At 51.4% G+C, this 20,761-nt stretch overlaps 1 protein-coding gene across 1 annotated transcript; it reads left to right on the top strand.

Annotated features, from left to right (window-relative positions):
- The first annotated feature begins 16,897 nt into the window (after positions 1-16,897).
- On the top strand, positions 16,898-20,361 carry MYCN (MYCN proto-oncogene, bHLH transcription factor). Its single transcript, XM_075555820.1, has 2 exons — positions 16,898-17,687; positions 19,757-20,361. Exons 1-2 carry the CDS (start codon positions 16,913-16,915, stop codon positions 20,359-20,361), a joined length of 1,380 nt encoding a protein of 459 aa, XP_075411935.1. The 5' UTR covers positions 16,898-16,912.
- The last annotated feature ends 400 nt before the right edge of the window (positions 20,362-20,761 follow it).

Raw genomic sequence — 20,761 nt, 5'->3', positions numbered from 1 at the left:
CGACGCAGACAACTGGAGGGCATATTCCAGCTTAACATACCCAAGGTGTGTGAGGCCCGCGCGGGGCACACTGTTGTCGGGAGTCCGCATGAAGGACTAGCAAGACCTTGTCTTCTACCTTGACGATCTGGGAGACCCAAGAGGAGCCTCGAGCAATGCTTATTTTCCCTTTCCATTTATTTCCCTGAAGCGTAGTTTTTAAAGCTGTTGGTAGATATTATATAATCACATTGTTTAAATATTTGAGATGGTGATTACACCGCCATTCAATTTTAATTGCTACTTCTGTTAACATGTCAGATATTCTCAGGCGAAATTAATTAGGACCAGAAAATTGATTGATGGCCTTTAAAACCCAAAGCTTCAGAAACTCAGCTGTCTCAGAACCCAACACTACCACGCTAGAGCGAATGTGGACAATTGAACTTCTTCAGTGGGTGATGATCTATCTCCCCCACAGTCCCCTGTTCAGTCAGTGTCGGTGCGATGCAGCCTGCTCTGAATCACGGTGACGTTACATGTCTTGCAGGGGAAATGTGCCGTCTTCATCATTGTGGTACGTGTCAGTCCACAGTTGTGGCCATGGCGTCCGGAAAGAATTTCCCTTGGTTTTGCTGACCCTCCTTCCACTTTACCAAATAAATTGTCCATTGTGGGGGGAGGGGGGATTGGTCTTCCCGATGACATACCCAAAGTAAGTGAGCCTAAGTGTCAGCCTCCCTGCTTCTAAGAAGAATTCTGGTTGTTTTTCTTCTAAAATGAATTTATGACTTCTTTGAGCAGTCTACAGTATTTTCAATATTCTTCGCCAGCACCACGCGGCCTTCATTCATCTCTTGCTTTCCTTTAATCACTCCCAGAGTCTTAAGAAACGCAGAGGTAAAACACACTGCGGAGAATCATGGAAGTAAAACCATTTAGTCCATTCCCCTTAGGAAGCAGAGATCCCTTCTTCTTTTTTTAAATAAATCATTTTACTGGGGGTTCTTACAGCTCTTATAACATTCCATACATCGACTGTATCAGGCATATTTGCACATATGTTGGCATCATCATTTCCAAAACGTTTTCTACTTGAGCCCTTGGTGTCAGCTCCTCTTTTCCCCTCTCCCCTCCCCCACCTCCCCACCCTCATGAGCTCTTGATCAAGAATATGTTGTTATTCTTATTTCGCATCTTACACAATCTGTTGTCTCCCTTCATCTACTTTTCTGTTATTCATCCCCTTGGGTGGGGGGCTATATATCAGAGATCTCTTCTATGGCAAGACTATAGCTAACCTGTCAGTACCTGCCAAGGCAACCCCATCTATGGTTGGCTTGTTTCACCGTTACCAAAGTCTCTTAAATTCTGCTGGAATCAAGTTTCCTATAATTCTCCTTTTTAAAAAACCCTTTTAATTGTGAGGGGTGTAGGTTTACAGAGCAGATCATCTGTTTTGCGTTCAACAAGGCATACACTTTTGTTTCAACTCCTTGATTATCAGCAATTGGTTAAGTATAACATCACTTATCCCACTTTTCCCCTTTTCCTGGTTTTTATTCCTCCTTTCTTAACCTTCTGAACTTTGTCCTTGGGTAAGTGCTGCCCTTTGACAACAAATGGTTCGTGATTCTAAGAGATGCATATATCCCTGGTGTTCATTGTTTTCCTCATAGACCTGTCTATTGTTCGGCTGAAAATTGAGCCATGTGGGTGAGTTCATTTCCAGACCCGAAGGGTGACAAAGGCTATGGCCATGGCCTTTGGAGTGCCATTAGTCTCCCTCTGAGTAGTAAGCCTGGTCTTCTTTATGATTTTGAGTTTTGTTCCCCATTCTTCTCCCACTGTGTGCAGGAGCAGCTGGGCACCATCTAGTTCTTCTGGTCTCAGGATTTGTGGAAGCTGATGTGCAACTCATGCATTTGTACATTTTGACTAATAATTTCGATATGTCTTTGATTTTTATCACTCTTCTTCCCTCTGGTCAGGAAGAGACCAGTGGTTCCACCTTAGATGGCCACTCTAGTGCTTTCAAGACTCAAGTTGCTACTCACCAAATCGGGATGTAGACCATTGTCTTTGTGGATGGTGTCGTATACCATTGGCATCGGTGAACCCTGTGTCCATGGTCTTTGGTCCCTAGGCCCATTGACTTTGTCTGTGAAGATGTTTGTTTATTTCTAAGAAGTTTTCATGCCCGCCCCGCCCCCTTTTTGCTCAAATCTATGCATGAATGCATTTGCTTCAGGGGTACATACGCATGGACAGACAGCCTTTGTCAAACTTCTATCTATGTGTAGGGATTCTCCTACCCTCCTTCCCACAGCCACTCAGCCTGTTTGTCTCCACATCTACTTGCAGGCACTGTTACTGCCAGATAGTGTACAATAACATACTTACCTCTGGGACGCCTAACTCTAGCACTCCTGCTGGTCTCTATTCCTGCCTCCATCTGGTTTATGCCAACTTCCCGCTCACTGGGCATGGCCTTCCACTTTACACACGTTACCTCTTCTTGACTTCCTCTCCATTTGGAAGCTCTGCAATGATACCAGGATACCACTCCCTCTTGTTTCTTTTGTAATGATCTCTGATGCAAATTGATCCCCTCTTCTCAGTCTTGAAAGTTTGTTTTACTTAGGATCCTTCTTTCTCATGACTTCTGGATGGCATTGTCGTGTGTGTTGGTCTCAGGTGGTTGACTTCTGCTGTTCATTTCCGATCCAAAGGACTCCCTTCAGCATGCATTCTGAGGCTGATCTGTTGTGTAAACAATTCAATTCATTTCTGTTTATCTGGAAATACCCTAAGTCACCATTACATTTGAGGGACGATTTTGCTGAGTACATGATTCTTGGTTGAGGGGTGGCCTAACTTGCATGCAGGTGACATCGGGAAACCTGCTTTATTGGTGAGTTGGCACTGTGTCTTTTGGAGTTGATTGTGCCGGCTTAGAATTGTAGCCGTGCTATCTGTTCATTGCATGGCCCTGGGCTCCGGCTTCCTCATATGGACAATGGGTGTGAACACGGTTAACCTTGTAAGGGAGCATGGATTACAAGCAGAAACAATTAGGAAGCGCCTGCCATTCTGCCTGGGACAGCAGGGTGGCTAAGCTTTGGGATTTTCATTTTAAACCTGAAACCCAGTGCCCATGGAACTTCTTTAGAAAATGTAAATAAACAGAGCAGACAAAAGCTATTAAAGCCTATTTCAAGGTCACATGGTTCAAGTGTCTGTTGATGTTTACAATTATCTGTTAATTTAAAAATCAATATCCAATCAGGGTTAATAAAAGAATTCGAATAAATAATAGAACAAAGAGTGAGCATCCCCTTACCATTGCTCGCCTTGGCCCTGCCTCCTTCTCCCCAGTAGGTGTGCTCCCTCCTTGGCTGCACCATCTTCCAGGTATGCAAATGCGCCTTTCCTTTAAACAGGAGCTCAAGCTCTGCATGCAACTAGACCCATCGACTTCCTTTTTCATGCAGCACGATTTGATGGAGCTTTTCCAGGCTGCAATCTGAGCTGTCACTCATTCCTCTTCCCAGTCATACTTATTCTGACAGGTTCTAACGAGGAGTTTTAAAAGAAGTAATTCCAGGGAAACATGATGTTTTCCTCCGGTCTGTGATTCTGAACAGTCAGGTGAAATCATCAAAGTTCAGATTCACATCTATTTCATCTCTAATATGTGGCACAGATCCAGAGAGCAGATGGGGAGATCCTTCAAATAAAACAATTGTGGGGAACCGTAAATGAGCCGGGATTGTTTTTGCAACATTTATAATTGCCCCTTCCAATTACATGGCACTCTGTGTCATTTATACCATGGTTGGCAGTGCTAGCAATTCTGCAAGGACTTTGAACCTGAAGAAGCTGAGGCTCTAAGTGGCTTCAGTGATGCTGTGTGAATCCAGGAATGGGGACCACGAGACCTGCTCTGACTCCTCAAGCCCCTAGGCTAACAGATGGACCGTGGGAAGGCGTGCAGTGGCCCCGTGGCATCTGACCCCCTCTCTTATCTGAGCTGAGGTCACTTTTTCAATTACGGAGGGATGTTGCTCTGGGCCGCTCCTCCTCCAAACAAAATTGTTTTTTTGTTTTTTTTAATTATTTTTTTTTAACAATTTATTGGGGCTGATACAATTCTTTTCACAGTTCATACATATACATACATCAATTGTATAAAGCACATCTGTACAGTCTTTGCCCTAATCATTTTTTTCTCTTTTCTTCTTTTACATTTTATTAGGGACTCCAACAACTCTTACCACAATCCATACATATACATACATCAATTGTATAAAGCACATCCATACATTCCCTGCCCCAATCATTCTCAAGGCATTTGCTCTCCACTTAAGCCCCCCTCCAAACAAAATTGTACGCCGTCCACAAGCACTACTTGAGCATCATCATTGTGTACAAATACAAACTGTTTGCTAACGTAAAAAGGAATATCCAATCCCAACTAACACCTCAATTCCTGTTCCCCATGATTCCGGAAGGTCAGGAGTTTGATGTGTAATCTTGTCCATATGCAGAGACCAGCACAGGCTCTCTTGGTTGGTCTTCTTCCTTAAAGGAGCACTGGCCTGCACTGTGACAAAATTCAATGTGTGGGGACAGTGGGCCTTGCAGTGGGCTAAGTATCGGGCTTCCATCCCAACTTGGACAAGCCCACTCCCCACCAGGAGGCTGGTGCCTCCTCCGCCTAAGAGGGGCTTGGCCTGGGTGAGCTCTCCCATGTCAGAGAGCGCAGGGACTCTTGAACTCTCTGCACACAGGAGAAGTTGTTCTGGGGAAAGGGGACCTGGCTCTGACAGTCCACAGAATTCCCCACCTCTTTCATTCTTAGGGTTTCAGAGAGAATTGTAATTGTCCAAGGCTGACCTTGCCTTTTAATGGAGAATGAGGAAAGCAGGGGACAGACAAGAGAGCCCACTTTTCTTGTGCAGCCTTTGGGGTGGGTTGGCCTTGAATAGTGACACTTAGAAGGTTTACCAAACGTGTCCAGTTCTATCACTTCATGGAAATGAGGTGAGATACTCCAGGTGGAAGAACAAGCTGTCCTAGCCTCCCGCTGACGGGGATTTTGGGGTCCTGGAAGGCCCAGTGTTTCTGCTCTCAGGTTGCCAGTGCTGGGAGCAGGGTCAGCTTCACGCAGTGTGAGAGGTTTTATGTCAACGTGGGCGGCATTCTCCCATGATATTATCTAACTTGGTGTGACTAACTCCATGATGGGCTCTTTTGTGAAGCAGCCAAGCAGTTGTGGGGAGAATGGACTTCCTTAATCTGGTCACAGCCTTGATACGATTGAGAGAGGTTTCATTCAGGGTCTAGCCTCCTCGTAGTAGAAATGAACGGTACGTGGAAGCTAGCAGATTCTTATTGCTGGATTTGGATCCTGCATCTGATTCATTGGCTTTCCGTTATAACCACCTGCCAATCCCAGGAGCCATCAGCCAGACTGCCAACCTTGGAGTCATTTGGCAAACCTCCAATTCATCCAGCTCTGGCATCTACCAGCCTGTGGTCTTCCTGCTTCCGGTTTGCCAGCTCCTACAGCTACAGGGGGCAGAAGAAGACGTCAGCTTCCATCCGAGCCACAGCCTTGAACCGAAGTGGATTTACTTCTACAACGGTGAGAGCCATCTCTTGACCTGTACAGACACACTCTACAGACATACAAGCATCACGGGCTTTGCTTTCCTAAAGAGCTCAGCCTAGTGCAGGGAGCTGCAGGAGGGGGCAAACTGACTGCCAGAACCCAGCATCCTCTTTCTTCTGCCCAGGCTCCTCCACCAACTGGCCTATGAGAAGGGAGTATCAGATGAAGCGAACGGTAAAGTCTTGTTTGCGACACGAAGCAGATTCTGCTGTAAAGGTGACATCTACCAGGGTTCAAGCCTTCAGGAGACATTGGGAACTTTGTCTAGTTAAGCTGGACCTCTTGGCAACCCCCAGTCCCTCACCCCCACCCCCATCAGCAGGGTGGGCTGTGTGGGAGGTACTGGAGGCCGTGGCTTCTCTCAGCTCTGCTTTCCCAGGAGAACAGCTCATCCTCCTCCTCCGGGCCTATCACTCCTTCGTCACGAAATGAAGTGTTTGCCACTGTGACTCCCACCCTCCCACCCCCGTTCAAAGGAGCGTGGAGACACGGATTGCAGATTTCAACAGGACGCCAAGATGAAAGCCAGACACATCTGCTGGTTTCCTGAGAAAGTGCTGAAGTTTTGTTATGTGTGTGGTTTGATTTATCGGAATGTGGGACTTCCAACCTGCGTTTGAAAAACCCGAGCGACACCCCGACGGTCCACCAGACCTGCCTGTTCTAGGGGAAGACTGCGGAAGAGCTAGCTAGTGGCATTCCGAGCCCCTCTCCCCACGGCAGACAGGGCCATTCCACTCTTGTCTCTTTCAGCAAAGGTGTGCTTCTTGGGTTTATCTACAAGCTCTTTGAACGGGTTGCTGCTGCAACCGATTTGAAAACGGAATGCTAATCCCGACATGCCACTTATGAACACGAAGATCTGCCTTGCTCTGGGAGGGTCCAGAGAACCTCGTTCGCTCGCTCGCTTCACAACTATACCGTGAGCACCTCCTTTGTCCCAGGTATAGCCGTGCATCACAGAAAAGCACAAGACCTAACACAATGCCTCCAGGAGACTGTCGGCGCTGCCTCTGGTAGTGGAGGGGCCCTGGCAGCCTAGGTCACGTTGGGCTGCCGATTCACGCAAGGTCAGCAGTTTGAAACCACCTGTTTATTTGTCTCTCTCCTGCCCTGCCCCTCACTGATCACATACAAGCGATAGACAGCTTCGATGGAATTGTAAAGAAAGCTAGTCACACTTCGAGGCTCAGTCCGAAAGTATTGCTCGGGTTCCATGCACAGGATCCTCCCCGGAAAGATGGCCTTGAATGTATGTCTGTGATCAGTGGCTGGATGGCCCCAAGTGCTCTCAGGAAGGTACTTGCCTTCTTCTCATTAGGGTGCCTTCCGAAACCAAAGTCCCATGGCTTCCCAAGGGGTCGTGCTGGACCTGTAAAACTCACGAGGGATTAGCTCAGAAGGCTACAGCGACTGTTTGCTGAGCCTCCCCAGTGGTCATCTGGACAGATGTCCTGGAAGGACATAGGACAACCGTGGGAGCTTATTATGGAGATGTGGCAAGACAATGGGAAACGGCGTTGGGAAGTCAGTGGTAAGGAAAGCTGTGCCAAGGACTCTCTTCCCATCCTAACAATGCACCTGCGTGCATTCCTTCAAGGTGCCAGGCTCTCCTTGAGGATTTTATTGAGAAACCTCATCCTAGCCATCCTGCCACCCTGAGTTTGCTCCTTGATGCTTCTCTTTGTTCCCCCAATTAAAAACAAAAAAAGTTCACAAGAACACAATCTGGGTCCCTCAAGGGTACCAGAACTGCTCTTCTGACATGGTATCAATCGGAAAGCGACGAATTATTTTATTTTATTTGCGCCAATTTCTTAGAGGAAGGTTTGAGAGCTGGAAACAGCACCTTCGGTCACGCATGGGCCTCAAAATCCAAACTCCGTGCTGTCTGTCGTGTGCATTCCCACTCAGAGCGACCCTCTAGGACAGAATAGAAGTGTCCCTGTGGGTTTCCAAGGTTGTCCATCTTGATGAGAGTAAAACGCCTCATTTTTCCTCTTGTGGAGCATCCGGTGGGTTTGAACCACTGACCTCTCATGAACAGCTCTGTGCGTAGCCCACCCTGCCACCAGGCCTCCAGTACAGACCTAGGTAGAAGCTACACCAGGAAACAATAATTCCATGCTTTGGTCTTCTGGTTAATGAAAGTGTCTATGGATTTTCTATCACGATACTTTTTGGCTATCATGTCAGTAACCTGGTGATCCCCGCCTTCCCACCCCACCCCACCCCCGTCATCACCTGCCCCCAGGCTCTGACTAGGGTTAGGAATAGACATGAAGTCCAGGTGGTAGGAATAAGAGGGGCTATAACGTTTCTGTAGTCTCTAGGGGTCAGTGACCTGTGATCATTATCTGACCAGAAGAAAACCTTCCTTAGCAAGTGTCAGGGAAAACAGCGTGGTCCCTCCCAACTGAGACCATTTGCTAGCATTTATAAGTTCACATTTGTATGTATTTTAACTTCTAATTGGTTTCCTCGTTCGTGCTAAGAATGCCATCTGTCCCCTGACAGGTTTTTGGATTTGATGCCACTTACCAGGAAATCGGACCACTCAGGGTGTGTGTTGCAGAATGATTCCAAAGTGTCCATTCCAAACAACCCTGTCTAAGAACTTTCCCGCCAAAGCCCACCGTGTTTGTATAGAGGGTTTCTTTGAACCCTTTTTCAAATGGTAAACAAGGCCCCTCCCTGGCTTGCACGCTTTCTTGAAGCTCATAATGTAGCACAACACACAGTCTCATTTTGATTCTGGGTCTCCCATCTGCCCCTGTGATGGTTTCTGGACACCGTGAAAGAGGTTAGCACACTCCACTGCTAGCACAAAAGCCTCGAGGGTCAGATTCACCCCGTGGCACCTCAGAAGAAAGGCCTGGCGATCTCCTTTAGAAAAATCAGCCAGGGAAATCCTTTGGGAGCACAGTTCTACTCTCGCATCCATGGAGTCAACTTTCTGGTAGGCAGCATTTGTAGATCAGACAACCGAGGCCGATGGAAGCTGATGTGTCTGTGACTGTAGGGAATTTATACAATCAGGATGCTAAACTCCATTTCTGAACCTCAACCCGGTGCTCTAACGCTGCCATCTCCTCCTTGCAGATAATCCTCCACATGCATCCCTCCTTCATGAACCGGGACCCTGTGGCCAAGGGAAGCAATTATCTCGTCTATGATCCTCCAACACATAATGCCCCGCACTAGCCTGGAAGGACTCCTCTACAGCCGCAGAGGATGATGGTCACTGGGGGCTGGACTAATGGGTTCAAGCACAGTAATGGCTGAGGATGACAGGGGGCCCAGGCAACGTTGTGTTCTGCTGTCTACAGGGCACTAAAGCATCAGTTCAACAGACGGCTCCACCCGGAGCCCATCTTGCACGGTTTGCTAAGCCCCTGCTAGAGGGCAGGTGGGGGGGGGGGTAGGGGCTAAAACAAAAAGAGAGGACTGACTTCTACCGAACCACAGCAACAACCATTAAGGGCCCCAAGCCAAACCGAACTCATGGCCACCGAAATCATTTGCAACTCATAGCGACTCCATAGGGCAGAGTGGAATTGCTCCCGTGAGTTTCTGGGGCTGAACAGGAGCGGAAAGCCTCATCTCTCTCACGCAGAGCGGTTGGTGGGTTTGAACTGCTCTCTTTGCCACTATTAGCCCAGCCCGTGACCCACTACCCTATAGATGCGATCTCGCTGAATCCTCACATGATATTTCCTGATAGATAGAGCCACGATGAGGCGCAGAGTGGCCGTCTGGATTGTCTGAAGTGTCAGCGATCGCTGGTGTATCAGGCTTCCAAAGTTGATCCTTTCAGCCTTTCCTGGCACTAGATCCGTTCTTTGGGAGATGGGGAGGTTCCCGCAGCACAGGAACTGCTGATCTGATTGGGAAAGTCACGCAGTCACGGGAATCTGATAAGCGAGCACAGGGTAGATTTGTCCAAGCTGTCCACAGGCTGTAAAAGATCAATGGAGGGCAAGGAGCGGGGCTTGGGGAAGGGAAGACAGGATTCCTTCGGGAAGGAGAGTCTCTACAGTTGAACTTTAGGAATGGATTTTAGGCTGCAAAACTACAAGACTTTCTAGGAAAGCAGCCGCTTCTGCAAGGGGACAGATTGAGAAGGGACTGTCACTGGTCACTCTGTAAGCACCAGAAAACTGAAAGGGTCCCCAGGCAGTTGTAACAACTCCACTCAGCTGTTGATATGGGCGAGGGCAGTTAGTCCGGCGAAGTGTCGCTCTCGCTGATAAAATTCCCCCAAATCAGTGGCTGTTCTCAGAGATCTAGCTGTCAGGTAACCACCTGAAAGGATCTGGGAACTGTGGAGATTAACTCATGGCAAATGAGTTCCGGTAAACAAAGACCAAAAGCAGGGAGCCCAGCTCCTTCAGAGAGTCAGTGCCAAACGGGTTGGCTATACCTGGAGCAAGAGCTAGAGTCCAAATTCTTTGTTACAGTCTCCTGCTAAGACGTGTGCAAACCCTTCTGTGTGACTAATTCAAGTTTAAGGTCTGTAAAGGGGAGGCCTGTCGCCCTGCTCCTACCCCTCTGGAACCCGGCCCTCTTCCCTACCGGGTCAAGTCCATTGCCATCAGGACAAGATTGAACATGAGTTTTAAAAAAATTTTCTCCAATTTATTTATTTGATAAAGTCAATACATTTCTTATTTCTCATCCCAGTTTATTTTTCATCCTATTTTCTCCCCAGCTCTCTGCAGTGTACTCAAGATAGCGATAAAACGTCACAGGACAGGATGCTCGAGCTGCCTCGAAGGATTACAATGTCTGTGTTGGAGCACAGTACAGACCCAGGGAGCCCTCGCGTTTACGCGATCTGCCATGAAATCCCTGATAGTAAATGAAGAGCACGGACAACATGGGATTGTATCCACACCAGTTAAACTCCCCCCATCTTCCCCAACTTTGTCAATGTCCGGTTCCCAAGTCTCCGGCTTTCGTGAAAGGCTATATCTTTGGGCCTTGCACACATCCAACATCGGACACTTTAAATGGCTTGGGTTGACTTAGTTCTAATCCTAATGATACCAGTTCCCATTCTGTCCCAGCTTGGTCTCTTACAAGCCATTCTCGGCCAACTCAGCAGACTCAGTCCAGCACCAGGTGGGTCTGAAAGAATGAACACCCCCCACAAAAACAAGGGAGAACTTTGGAAATGACCTTAGACACAGACAAGTACCTTTTACTCCCTCAACAGGGTAAGCTTTATCGGGAAGCAACAAAAAACCAAAAACAATATGATAAAATAATAATTACTTATAAATTATCAAGGGGGAGTGTGGAGGGAGGGGGAAAATGAGCTCCCAGGCTCAAGTAGAAAGCAGGTGCTTTGCGAATGATGAGGGCAACACACATACAAATGTGCTGGACACAAATGATGTATGTACGGATTGTGAAAAGAGTTGTATGAGCCCCTAATAAAATGATTATTAAAAAAACAACCACCACCCCCAAATACATTTTTTCATAACCCTACTGCTTCAATATTTTGCGGATAAAGAGAAGAAAATCCTTCCTCTACCAGTCTGATTCTGTTCTCCAAAGGAAACTAAACTTGTTGCACATTCTTCCCAAATTGTTACCAGGTTTATGGAGACATATCGACGTGCACATGTGTCCAAAATGCCAGACATGCTGACCTCGATCTTGCTTAGTTCTTTTCATACTCATGAACTTTTCCCAAGTAGGCACTGATAGATTTAACGGGTAATTTTTGGTTATTGCAAATTATTTCACTGAATGGCTGTTAAGCGGTAGTGGACCCAACCATCCTCTTACTCATTTATAATATTCTTTACTGTATTTTCACTGTTGAGAAAACCACATAGGCCCAGGTATAAGTTTGCATGTGTTTCTGCCACTGTTTCTTGCAGGATGGATTTTACACTTGGGGCCAGAGCACAAACTAAATAGAAGCCCTCTCTCCAACCCCCTGTTTGGCCAACATCTTGGGCTAATCAGCTCGGCCAATAAATGCTAATCTCTTTAAGATGAGTTTGCATTTCTCTGACTTCTAGTGAAGTTGAGCATCTTTTCATATGTTTATTGATCATTTGCATTTCCTTTTTGGCGAATCTTCTACTCACATCCTGGGTCCAGATTTCAATCATTTTTTCTTTTTCTAATCAACTTGTAGCAGCTCTTTGTATACCCTGGATCCTCTTTTGTCTCTCATATTTGGGACAAATAGTTTCAACCACTCTGTTATTTAGGGTGGGTTTTAACTTTTTACTGTAGCCAAACATGTTGTTTTTCCTTCTTGTTTTACTTAGAAAGGACTCATATATCACTCTCTACATTTTTTCTAGTCTTATTTATTTCCAACGTGAAAACCTTTAATGTTGCCTTTTTGGGTCTTTTAGTTGGGTAAGGCAGGGACCTAGCTTTATTTATCCCAATCAGTGGATCACCTATCCCTGTCAGAGTTGAGACTCAGAACTGCTCCCTCCTTAGGGTTTCTGCAACTGTACATCTTTTCAGGAATAGCCAATGTGGATCTGCCCCTTGGATTGGGCTAGTGGGTTTGAAGCAGCCTGACACAGCCCACAGTGCCCCTGCAACCCCTCAGTTGAGCACAAATTTTTTTTTTAATGATTTAATCAGACAAAGTTTATGCCTGGGAGGAGCTGTATGGCATTACTGGGGACCAGTTAGCTCTGGGGTGGACCCTGCAGTTCTTGGATTTATGATCACACAAATATCCAGGAGTGGTTTTGATTTCCTAGCGAGTTATGGGTCGGACCCTTTAAGATCTCGGTGTGTGGTATCTTTTAGTTTTTTATTTTGTTTTTGTTTAGCTTTTCATTTTAGCGTTTTATTTTGTCGTAAAGAAGGGATTTGTAGACTAAAATAGTCTTGCCCCTCAAAAATCCTATTTATCAGGCAAATCCTGCATATAATTTTCTCCTATCAACTGATGATTCCATAATGGCACTGTGGCCTAAGTGCTGGCCTGCTAACCACAAGACCATCGGTTCCAGCCCACCAATTGCTCCCAGGAGAAGGATGAGGCTGTCTACTCCTCTTGGTCTCCCTGTAAACAGAGGGGAGAGCCTTCATTCAGCCTTTGTTCGGTGCCTACCCGATTCGATGTTGACTGAAAATCTTGACCTTAAAGTTATCTGACGCTCCATTTTGTATGCATCTAGTCTGAAATGTTTCAACATTTTTAAAAGAGGAATTTGCAAGCTCCTCCACAAACAGATTAGGAAGTGGCAAACTGAGGTAACGCCACACACAAAGGCCTTTTATCATGCCCTCTGCAAACGGAGGTACCAATAAATATTTGCTGAATTTTATCATTCAGCGAACCTTTGGATTCAGACTTATCGCTTATTATTGGCTTGAATTAGGAGGAGGAGATTGAAGAGGCCCAGAGAGGTTACAGTATTTGCTCAAGAGCCCTGTGCCGGAGCTGGGGACTGGTCGTATTTTTCTGCTCTAATTTTTGTCTGTCCTCATTGTCTGCTGCATTGTGGTCCTTGACCAAGCACAAATGGTAAGGTGCCGGATGAGGGCTGGTGAGGGTCAGCCAGGACAGGATTTTAAAATGCAGCCACCAGGCCCATCTTGGCCCGTTTTAACAATCACGGTACCATTGTGGCAACCTGGCAGGGCCAGCCGTTCGGAGTGGCCTCTTGGGCTTGAAGTCAGTTCAGAAGTGACAATTGCCTCTGCCTGTATTGGTAATCTGCAGAACTAGAGAGTCTGTAGAGGGGCCACCTTGGAAGGATTCCTTCTGAGCTCTCCGCCTTCCACCACTGTGCGGGTGTGCTTCCTGCGTTCAAGCTCCCTGCTGCGTGACTGATTCCATCCTGGGCGAAAGAGACATGAACTCTCTCCTAAGGGGAACCCCAGAGCCTGGGGAGGAAGACAAAGCCTGTTTCCGCACAGTCTCACGGGAACACAGGCATTAAGCAAGTATTCTCAGGCATTTATCATTACAAATGGAGGTAAATGTTTTGAAGGAAATCCAGCATGCTTGCAGAGGATGCGGTGGGAAGGCCTGGGATAGTTTGGGGGTTAGGCAAAAGCAGGAGAGGGAGTGTTAAAGGCTTTTGCCAGGGTGAAGTGTTTTGCATATGTGAGGGAAATAACTAATAATAAAGGGCAGCTCTTTCTTTCAAGGGCCACTTCCTCCATCCATGGGAACCCGCCTTGCCTTGCTCCCCAGTATCTAGTAGGCACCCAAGGCCAGGGCTGCCACGGCCTTCACAAATGCTAATATTTGAGCATTTTATGAGCTGCCCCCCTGACCCTTTGCATCCTCATCTTTAACTTGTTTGAATGCAGAGGTGAATGGGGGGCCTGAGCGGCATTTCCAATTTGGAGAGAAAAGGGGGTTGGTGAGGAAGTCTTTTCCACCCCATCCAGGGGCTAGCTTTCCCTCCCCCTAATAATCGGAAGGAAGGCTTTTCCCGGCACAACATTTCACTGTGAATGCGATGTCCCCGGGAAAGGAAAGCGGTTCGGGCGGTGGTCTCAGGGCGGGCCTCCTCAGCTCACGGAGCGAGGTTGTTGGTGGTGGTGGGCTGGGAGAGGGCGGAGGCTCACTTCCCTGGAAGAATCCATCAAGATCAGGTCCTGACAGCCATCGTAAGCGCTGACACTTTAGAGGAAGTTGACGGTGTCCTGGGCACCGTTCTAGACGCAAGTAGGCACCATCATGAACGCCCTTGGAAAATTAAGGACACCGTGGCGCAGAGATTCAAGTAGTGGCAGTCGTTTTGCTTTTTGCCTCCAAACATTTGGGGTTGCGGTGTTTCTGTTCGGTGCATCGGTCTTTATGGGGGTGGCGACCATACCTCCTAAGTGAGCCTCTATCTGCCCGACCCCCACCCCACCCCACCATTGGGGGGGGAATCCCCCGCCCGGATTTCGAAAGGCAAACTTGGCAGCCGTGCCGACGGCCCACGGGGTCGTTGGCTTCCTGAGCCGGGGAGGCGCCGGCTCCTTCGCAGGCGGAGGGCAGCGAGTGCCGTGCGGGGCTGGCCCGGCGGCGGGGCGTCGAAGCCCAGCAGCTCCGCGTTCTGCCCGGTCTCCGCGAGGTGTCGCCTTCGGCCGAGGAAACCTCCGCGGCGCCACCCTCGTCGCCCACAGTTATTTATTTTCAAACAAGGGGGGCGCCCCTCTCCTTTTAATTTACAACTGGAAACATCTATTCTTCAATGGGCGCGTCCTCTCCCTCCCCTTCTGCTCCCCGGGTCTAGCCTTCCTCGGAGATCGCGGGCTCCTCGGTGGCCCCGCGCTCAGCTGCAGACAAACGCAGGCAAGGCGGGGGCTGGGGCCGGAGCCCGAGCCGCGACGCCCTCCCCCCACTCCCGGGGCCGTCCGGAAATTTTTTTTTTTCTTCCCCTGTGCCAAGCACTTGCCAGGCCCGCTGGGTGGGTGCTGCCCTGCACCGCTCGGCGCGCAGCTGCTTAGCAGAGTGCAGCGGGTGCAAGCCCGGGGGTCCAAAAGGGCGGGAGGCGCGCACCCCAGGCTTCCCAGCTTTGCAGCCTGCTCTCTGCAAAAGAAGAAAAGCAAGTGGCTTTTGGCGCGAAAGCCTTGGCGCCTCCCCTGATTTTTATGGAAATCAAGGGGGCGGGGTAAATCCGCTTTCCTCCGCCGTTCTCCCTCCCCCTCGTCTGCGCCGCAGCCCCCTTCTCTCTCCGCCCCCCGGGTGTGTCAGATTTTTCAGTTAATAATATCCCCGAGCTTCAAAGCGTAGCCAGTGACTGTCATCTGTCTGGACGCGCTGGGTGGATGCGGGGGGCTCCTGGGAACTGGGCTGGAGCCGAGCTCGCGCTAGCCAGGCGCAAGCGCGCACCGGGAGCCGTCCGAGGACCCCCCCGCCCCCCAGTGCACCCGGAGACCCCAGCGCAGGATCGCCGCTGGACCCCCGGCAGCCGGTGGGAGGTAAGGAGAGGGGGGTTGCCGCCGCCCGGCGCCCCGGGAGCGGCGAGCGCGCAGGAAGGCAAAGCCTGGACGGGATTCGGGCCAGCGCCCTGGGCGCCCGGCTGTGCCCCGGGGACTGTTGACGCTTCCGAAACAAAATGATTGCGGGGTTTTCCCCGGGGAAGCCAATGTCGGCGGCTGGAAGAGACCCACCCTAATCCTTGGACTGCCCTTGCTTGCGGGGTGAAGGGCTTCCTCGGAGGGGGCAATTCGTTCTCCACAGGACTCGCTGACAGGAGCCGGTGCGTCCCCACCCCGGCGCTGGGGTGCCCCAAGGGCGCCCCGGAGGCAGGAGAAGGGGTTAGGCAGGGCGAGGCCGCCGCGGTCGTAATCTGGGTCACGGCTGTTCCAGCTTGGAGACGCGGCTCTCCCGACTCTTCCCTCCCCTGCGCGCTGCGCCCCTGCAGGATTCTCAGGAATTAGGGGTTCAGACCACCCCCTAATCGGAGGATATTGTTCGAGGCTTAGATGGGGGTTAGGGAGCTTGCAAAGGAGCTACTGGCAAGAATATCCCGGTAGCGGTTGAATGCCGGGGGGGGGGCGGCTGTTCAAAAAAATAATTGGGGGGTGGGGGTGGGGGTGATAGGTTCGTCCATTTGGGCGCCTGTTGGCCTATCTAGAGAAAGGATAGCTTTTCATTTGCAAAGTTTCCTGAATCCTCGACTGTCTTATGAACTCCCGAGGTTGCATTAAAAAACAGTTTTTTAAAATGTCTTTCGACCCTCCAAGGGGAAGGGAAGGGGCACTCCGAATGCTCCGCCAGGTACCTGGGTTGCACGGGCGGCAGGCGCCCTTGGGAGTTGAGGTGCACGGGTGCCACGGGGGGTTGGTGTGTGGGTGCGAACGGGCGTTCTGCAGCCTCTGCCAGCCCCCTCCCCCACGCCAGTGCCTGGTGTGAATGAAACGGCAGTTTCCAAAGTTGCCGAGCCACGCCATGCCCCCCCCCCCCACATCTGCATGCCCCCTCCCACCCCTGTCGTAGACAGCTTGTACACAAAAGGAGGGAGGGAGCGGGCGAGAGACAGAACTTCCTCCACCTTCGGCGGCGCGGGGCCGAGCGCAGGGCTTGCAGGGCGGCTTGAAGCCCCGGGCGAGCTCTGCAGCCCAGCTTGCGGCTCGAGGGGGGCGCTCCCCGCCCGCACCCCACTCGGCTCCGCTTGCCAACTCTCTCCGGTTGTATCTGTTGGTTGCAGCGTCGGAGGTCGGAGCGGGGGGCCCCCCACGGGAAGGAAGCTCCCCGCCGATTGAAAAGAGCGCAGTCCCGAGGCGAGCCGACGGCCGAGCTGCACCGCGGCCACCATGCCAGGGATGATCTGCAAAAACCCGGACCTCGAGTTCGACTCGCTGCAGCCCTGCTTCTACCCGGACGAAGATGACTTCTATTTCGGCGGCCCCGACGCCACACCCCCGGGGGAGGACATCTGGAAGAAGTTTGAGCTGCTGCCCACGCCCCCACTGTCGCCCAGCCGTGCCTTCCCGGAGCACAGCCCGGAGCCCCCGAACTGGGCTACGGAGATGCTGCTGCCCGAGGCCGACCTGTGGGGGAACCCGGCCGAGGAGGACGCGTTCGGCTTGGGGGGACTAGGCGGCCTCACCCCCAACCCGGTCATCCTCCAGGACTGCATGTGGAGCGGCTTCTCTGCCCGGGAGAAGCTGGAGCGCGCCGTGAGCGAGAAGCTGCAGCACGGCCGTGGGGCGCCCGCGGCCGCCGGCACCGCAGCCCCGGCCCCGGGAGCGGCCACGGCCAGCCCGCCGGGCCGCGGGCACAGCGCGTCCGGGGCCGCGGGCCGCGCCGGGGCCGCCCTACCGGCCGAGCTCGCCCACCCGGCGGCCGAGTGCGTGGATCCCGCGGTGGTCTTCCCCTTTCCGGTCAACAAACGGGAGCCCGCGCCTGTGCCTGCGGCCCCGGCCGGTGTCCCCGCGGCGGGGGCCGCCGCCCCCTCCGGGGCGAATGTTGCAGCCCCGGGCAGTGTCCCCCCGGCCGCCGCTCCCCCGCGCGCTGGAGGTCGCCCGGCTGCCGGCGGCGACCAGAAGGCTCTCAGCACCTCTGGCGAGGACACCCTGAGCGACTCAGGTAATGACCATGCCCCGCCCCGACGGCCTCGCGGGAATACCGGAGCTAGGGGCGCTGGTGCTTGTGGTGTTTTTATTTTGAATGGCGGAGAGGCCCCGCTCCTTCCAAGCCCCCTCCGCCCCAGGCCCCCCACCCCACCCCACCCCCAGCGTTCTCTAAAGCTTCACGGTCCCCCAAGGCCCTCCCACGGCCTCCTTGGAAAGGCCATGAGTGGAAGCGCTCACCTGGCCCGCGCCTCTTGCCAGCCAAGTCGGAGCGATAACACTGACAAAGAGTTAATGGCCAAAGCCAAGGGGGGAGCGCCGGGTCAGTGGGCTGGACAGAAACCTGTTAGACAAGGCTGGAGAAGGACGCGGCCCCCCAGGGCACCGGAAAGAAAGGACCCCTAGAAAACGCACGGACTTTGCACAATCCTGTTCGGGGCGCAGGAAGTTGGCGTGAGATTGTACACATGGCTACTAGTAACCATGGTTTTGTGTTTTTTCAAACCTCCCTTCTGCTCCCCACCTCCCCTCGGAGGGCGGTGGGCTGTTTGTCCCTGGTGTGTGGCCAGCAGGCGGCGGTGTGGAGGGCCGGCCGAGCCCCTGAGAAACTGGGGGTGGGGGGCACCCCTCCCGCCACGCAGCAGCTGGCGGCCAGCACCGCCGCGGTTGTATACACTCCTCGGAAGGAGCCCCCCTGTGCAGTTCCCTGCAGACCGGGTGCCGATGGCCGGACCTTCCCTTGGCCGGCATCTCTGGGCTCATCGGAGATCCGATTAGTGGCCTGTACCAACCCGGCGCCCTTCACATCGAGGAGCTGCCTTGAGCAGGCTCCTCGGGAATGCTCCCAGGATAGGGATTTTATTGTGTGCACTTGTCTGCCTAAAACCAAAGGGAACGATTCAAATCAGGACTTTGTCCTGGGCCCCGGGGGGTCAGAGGATCCTGCCCTCCTCCTTGGAGCGGGGCCCCTCTCTTGGGCCTTAAAAACCAATGTTTTCAAAATCCAGAGTGTAGGTAAGGTGTCTGAAAAGCCTGCGTTTCCTTCACTGTGGTTCCATCTGAGGCTCCTGGGAGGAAAACTTAGTGATAAGCCTCCGGGTTGAAAAAGCTCTCTGTCCCTTTAATGTCTGAGCCATGACAGCTTTCGGTGAGGGAGCACTTCCTTCCAACAGCTGTGTTCTTGGCAGAAAACCAAAACATTGGCTTAAAGGGACCCACAGACTGGAACAGCCTCACATTTCGGCTTTAGAACAAATCCAGCAATTGTTCAGCTTTCCGGTCTCCTTTAGATGCAGCAGAAGATGTGTTTTGATTTCCATGCCTGCGTTGCAAGCCATCATTTTCTATCCCGGCCTGAGATGGCTGGGGCAGGAGGCGAGGGAACAGGGCGGGCAGGATGGGACGCGTTCTGCTCGCTCCTGTTATTACTGGCGACTTTCAGAGGAGCTGCGAGCATTGTTTGGGTTCCCAGCTACTGGGACTTACAGCTTTGCAGTCGAAACTTGCTCGTCCTTACAGGGCAAAAATGGTTTCTACATAGGATTCATATTCGCGGAACTAAATGGGGTTTTATGCTTAATTAAATGAAGTGTTCCTTCGTTTTTTTCTGTTAAGAATTCAGAAGTTGTCCTCCACCCTGGGTTAATCTGTGCATCTCCTAAATGAGAAACCAGGAATGCACATAGGTCTATGAAAGCTGACTGCTGATTATGGTAATAGGCTGCTATTGGTTGAATTGAGCCATCTCTCCCCCTTCATAGCTGAGGGAAACTGAGGCTTAGAAAAGTTACAGAACTTGCTTTTGGAGGGTCATGCAACTGGGGCCAGAGGAACCTGAAAGCCCAGGTTTTTTCTATTTCTGCCGCCTGCTGAGATCAGAGGAGGGGCGGGGAAATTCAGATAGGTCCTGAGGAGGAGGAGGAGAAAAGCATTTCCAGATCATTTGATTTTAAGGAAGCCCTAAAATGCCCATATTTACGGTGATAGGCCCATAAAAAATAGCCAACGGTGTGTCACCCTCCACCCCCCTTCCCAAAGCGTTGGTAATTCCCACCTCACTAATAACCTGTCCCCTTTCCCTCTAAGACGATGAGGACGACGAAGAGGAAGACGACGAGGAAGAAATCGACGTGGTCACCGTGGAGAAGCGTCGGTCCTCCAACAACAACAAGGCTGTCACCACGTTCACCATCACGGTGCGCCCCAAGAGCGCAGCGCTGGGCCCGGGGCGGGCTCAGGCAGCTGAGCTGATCCTCAAACGCTGCGTGCCCATCCACCAGCAGCACAACTACGCCGCCCCCTCCCCGTTCGTGGAGAGCGAGGAGGCGCCCCCCCAGAAGAAGATCAAGAGCGAGGTGTCCCCGCGCCCCCTCAAGAGCGTCGTCCCCCCAAAGGCTAAGAGCTTGAGCCCCCGCAACTCTGACTCGGAGGACAGTGAGCGCCGCCGCAACCACAACATCCTGGAGCGCCAACGACGCAACGACCTGCGCTCCAGCTTCCTCACGCTCAGGGACCACGTGCCAGAGCTGGTGAAGAACGAGAAGGCCGCCAAGGTGGTCATTTTGAAAAAGGCCACCGAGTACGTCCACGCCCTCCAGGCGGAGGAGCACCAGCTCCTGGTGGAGAAGGAGAAGTTGCAGGCACGACAGCAGCAGCTGCTAAAGAAAATCGAACACGCTCGGACTTGCTAAACGGTTCTCAAAACTGGACGGTCACTGCCACTTTGCACATTTTGATTTTTTGTTGTTTTTTTTTAAGGACAAATATTGTGTTGACATTAAGAATGTTGGTTTACTTTCAAATCAGTCTCCTGTTGGCGAGTTTGGGTCTGGGTGGGGGAAGCAGGACGAATGGGGATTCTGCCAGGATCTTAGGACTGGGCTTGCCGGGCCCTGCATGGCGGCCCTGTTGCAGTTAACCTCCTCCACCTCCCATCTGAGATGTGGGAGAAGGTCGTGAGAAGTTGAGGTCCTTTGGGGCTGTTGAAGTCACCTTGTTCCAAGTTTCCAAACAACAAAGTCATTCCTTCTTTTTTTTTTTTTTAAATGGTGCTTACGTCCCAGCAGATGTCACTTAAAGGGGTTTGCCATT

This window comes from Tenrec ecaudatus, chromosome 8 (genome assembly GCF_050624435.1).
Source record: "Tenrec ecaudatus isolate mTenEca1 chromosome 8, mTenEca1.hap1, whole genome shotgun sequence".
Lineage (NCBI taxonomy): Eukaryota > Metazoa > Chordata > Mammalia > Afrosoricida > Tenrecidae > Tenrec > Tenrec ecaudatus.
This window is presented reverse-complemented; position numbering and strand designations above follow the sequence as displayed.

What these genes read in the sequence shown, in the direction of transcription:
- MYCN (XM_075555820.1), top strand. Translation starts at nt 16,913, where the DNA reads ATGCCAGGGATGATCTGCAAAAACCCGGACCTCGAGTTCGACTCGCTG. An exon ending in GGACACCCTGAGCGACTCAG is followed by an intron (nt 17,688 to 19,756) that starts GTAATGACCATG and finishes TTTCCCTCTAAG; the next exon opens with ACGATGAGGACGACGAAGAG.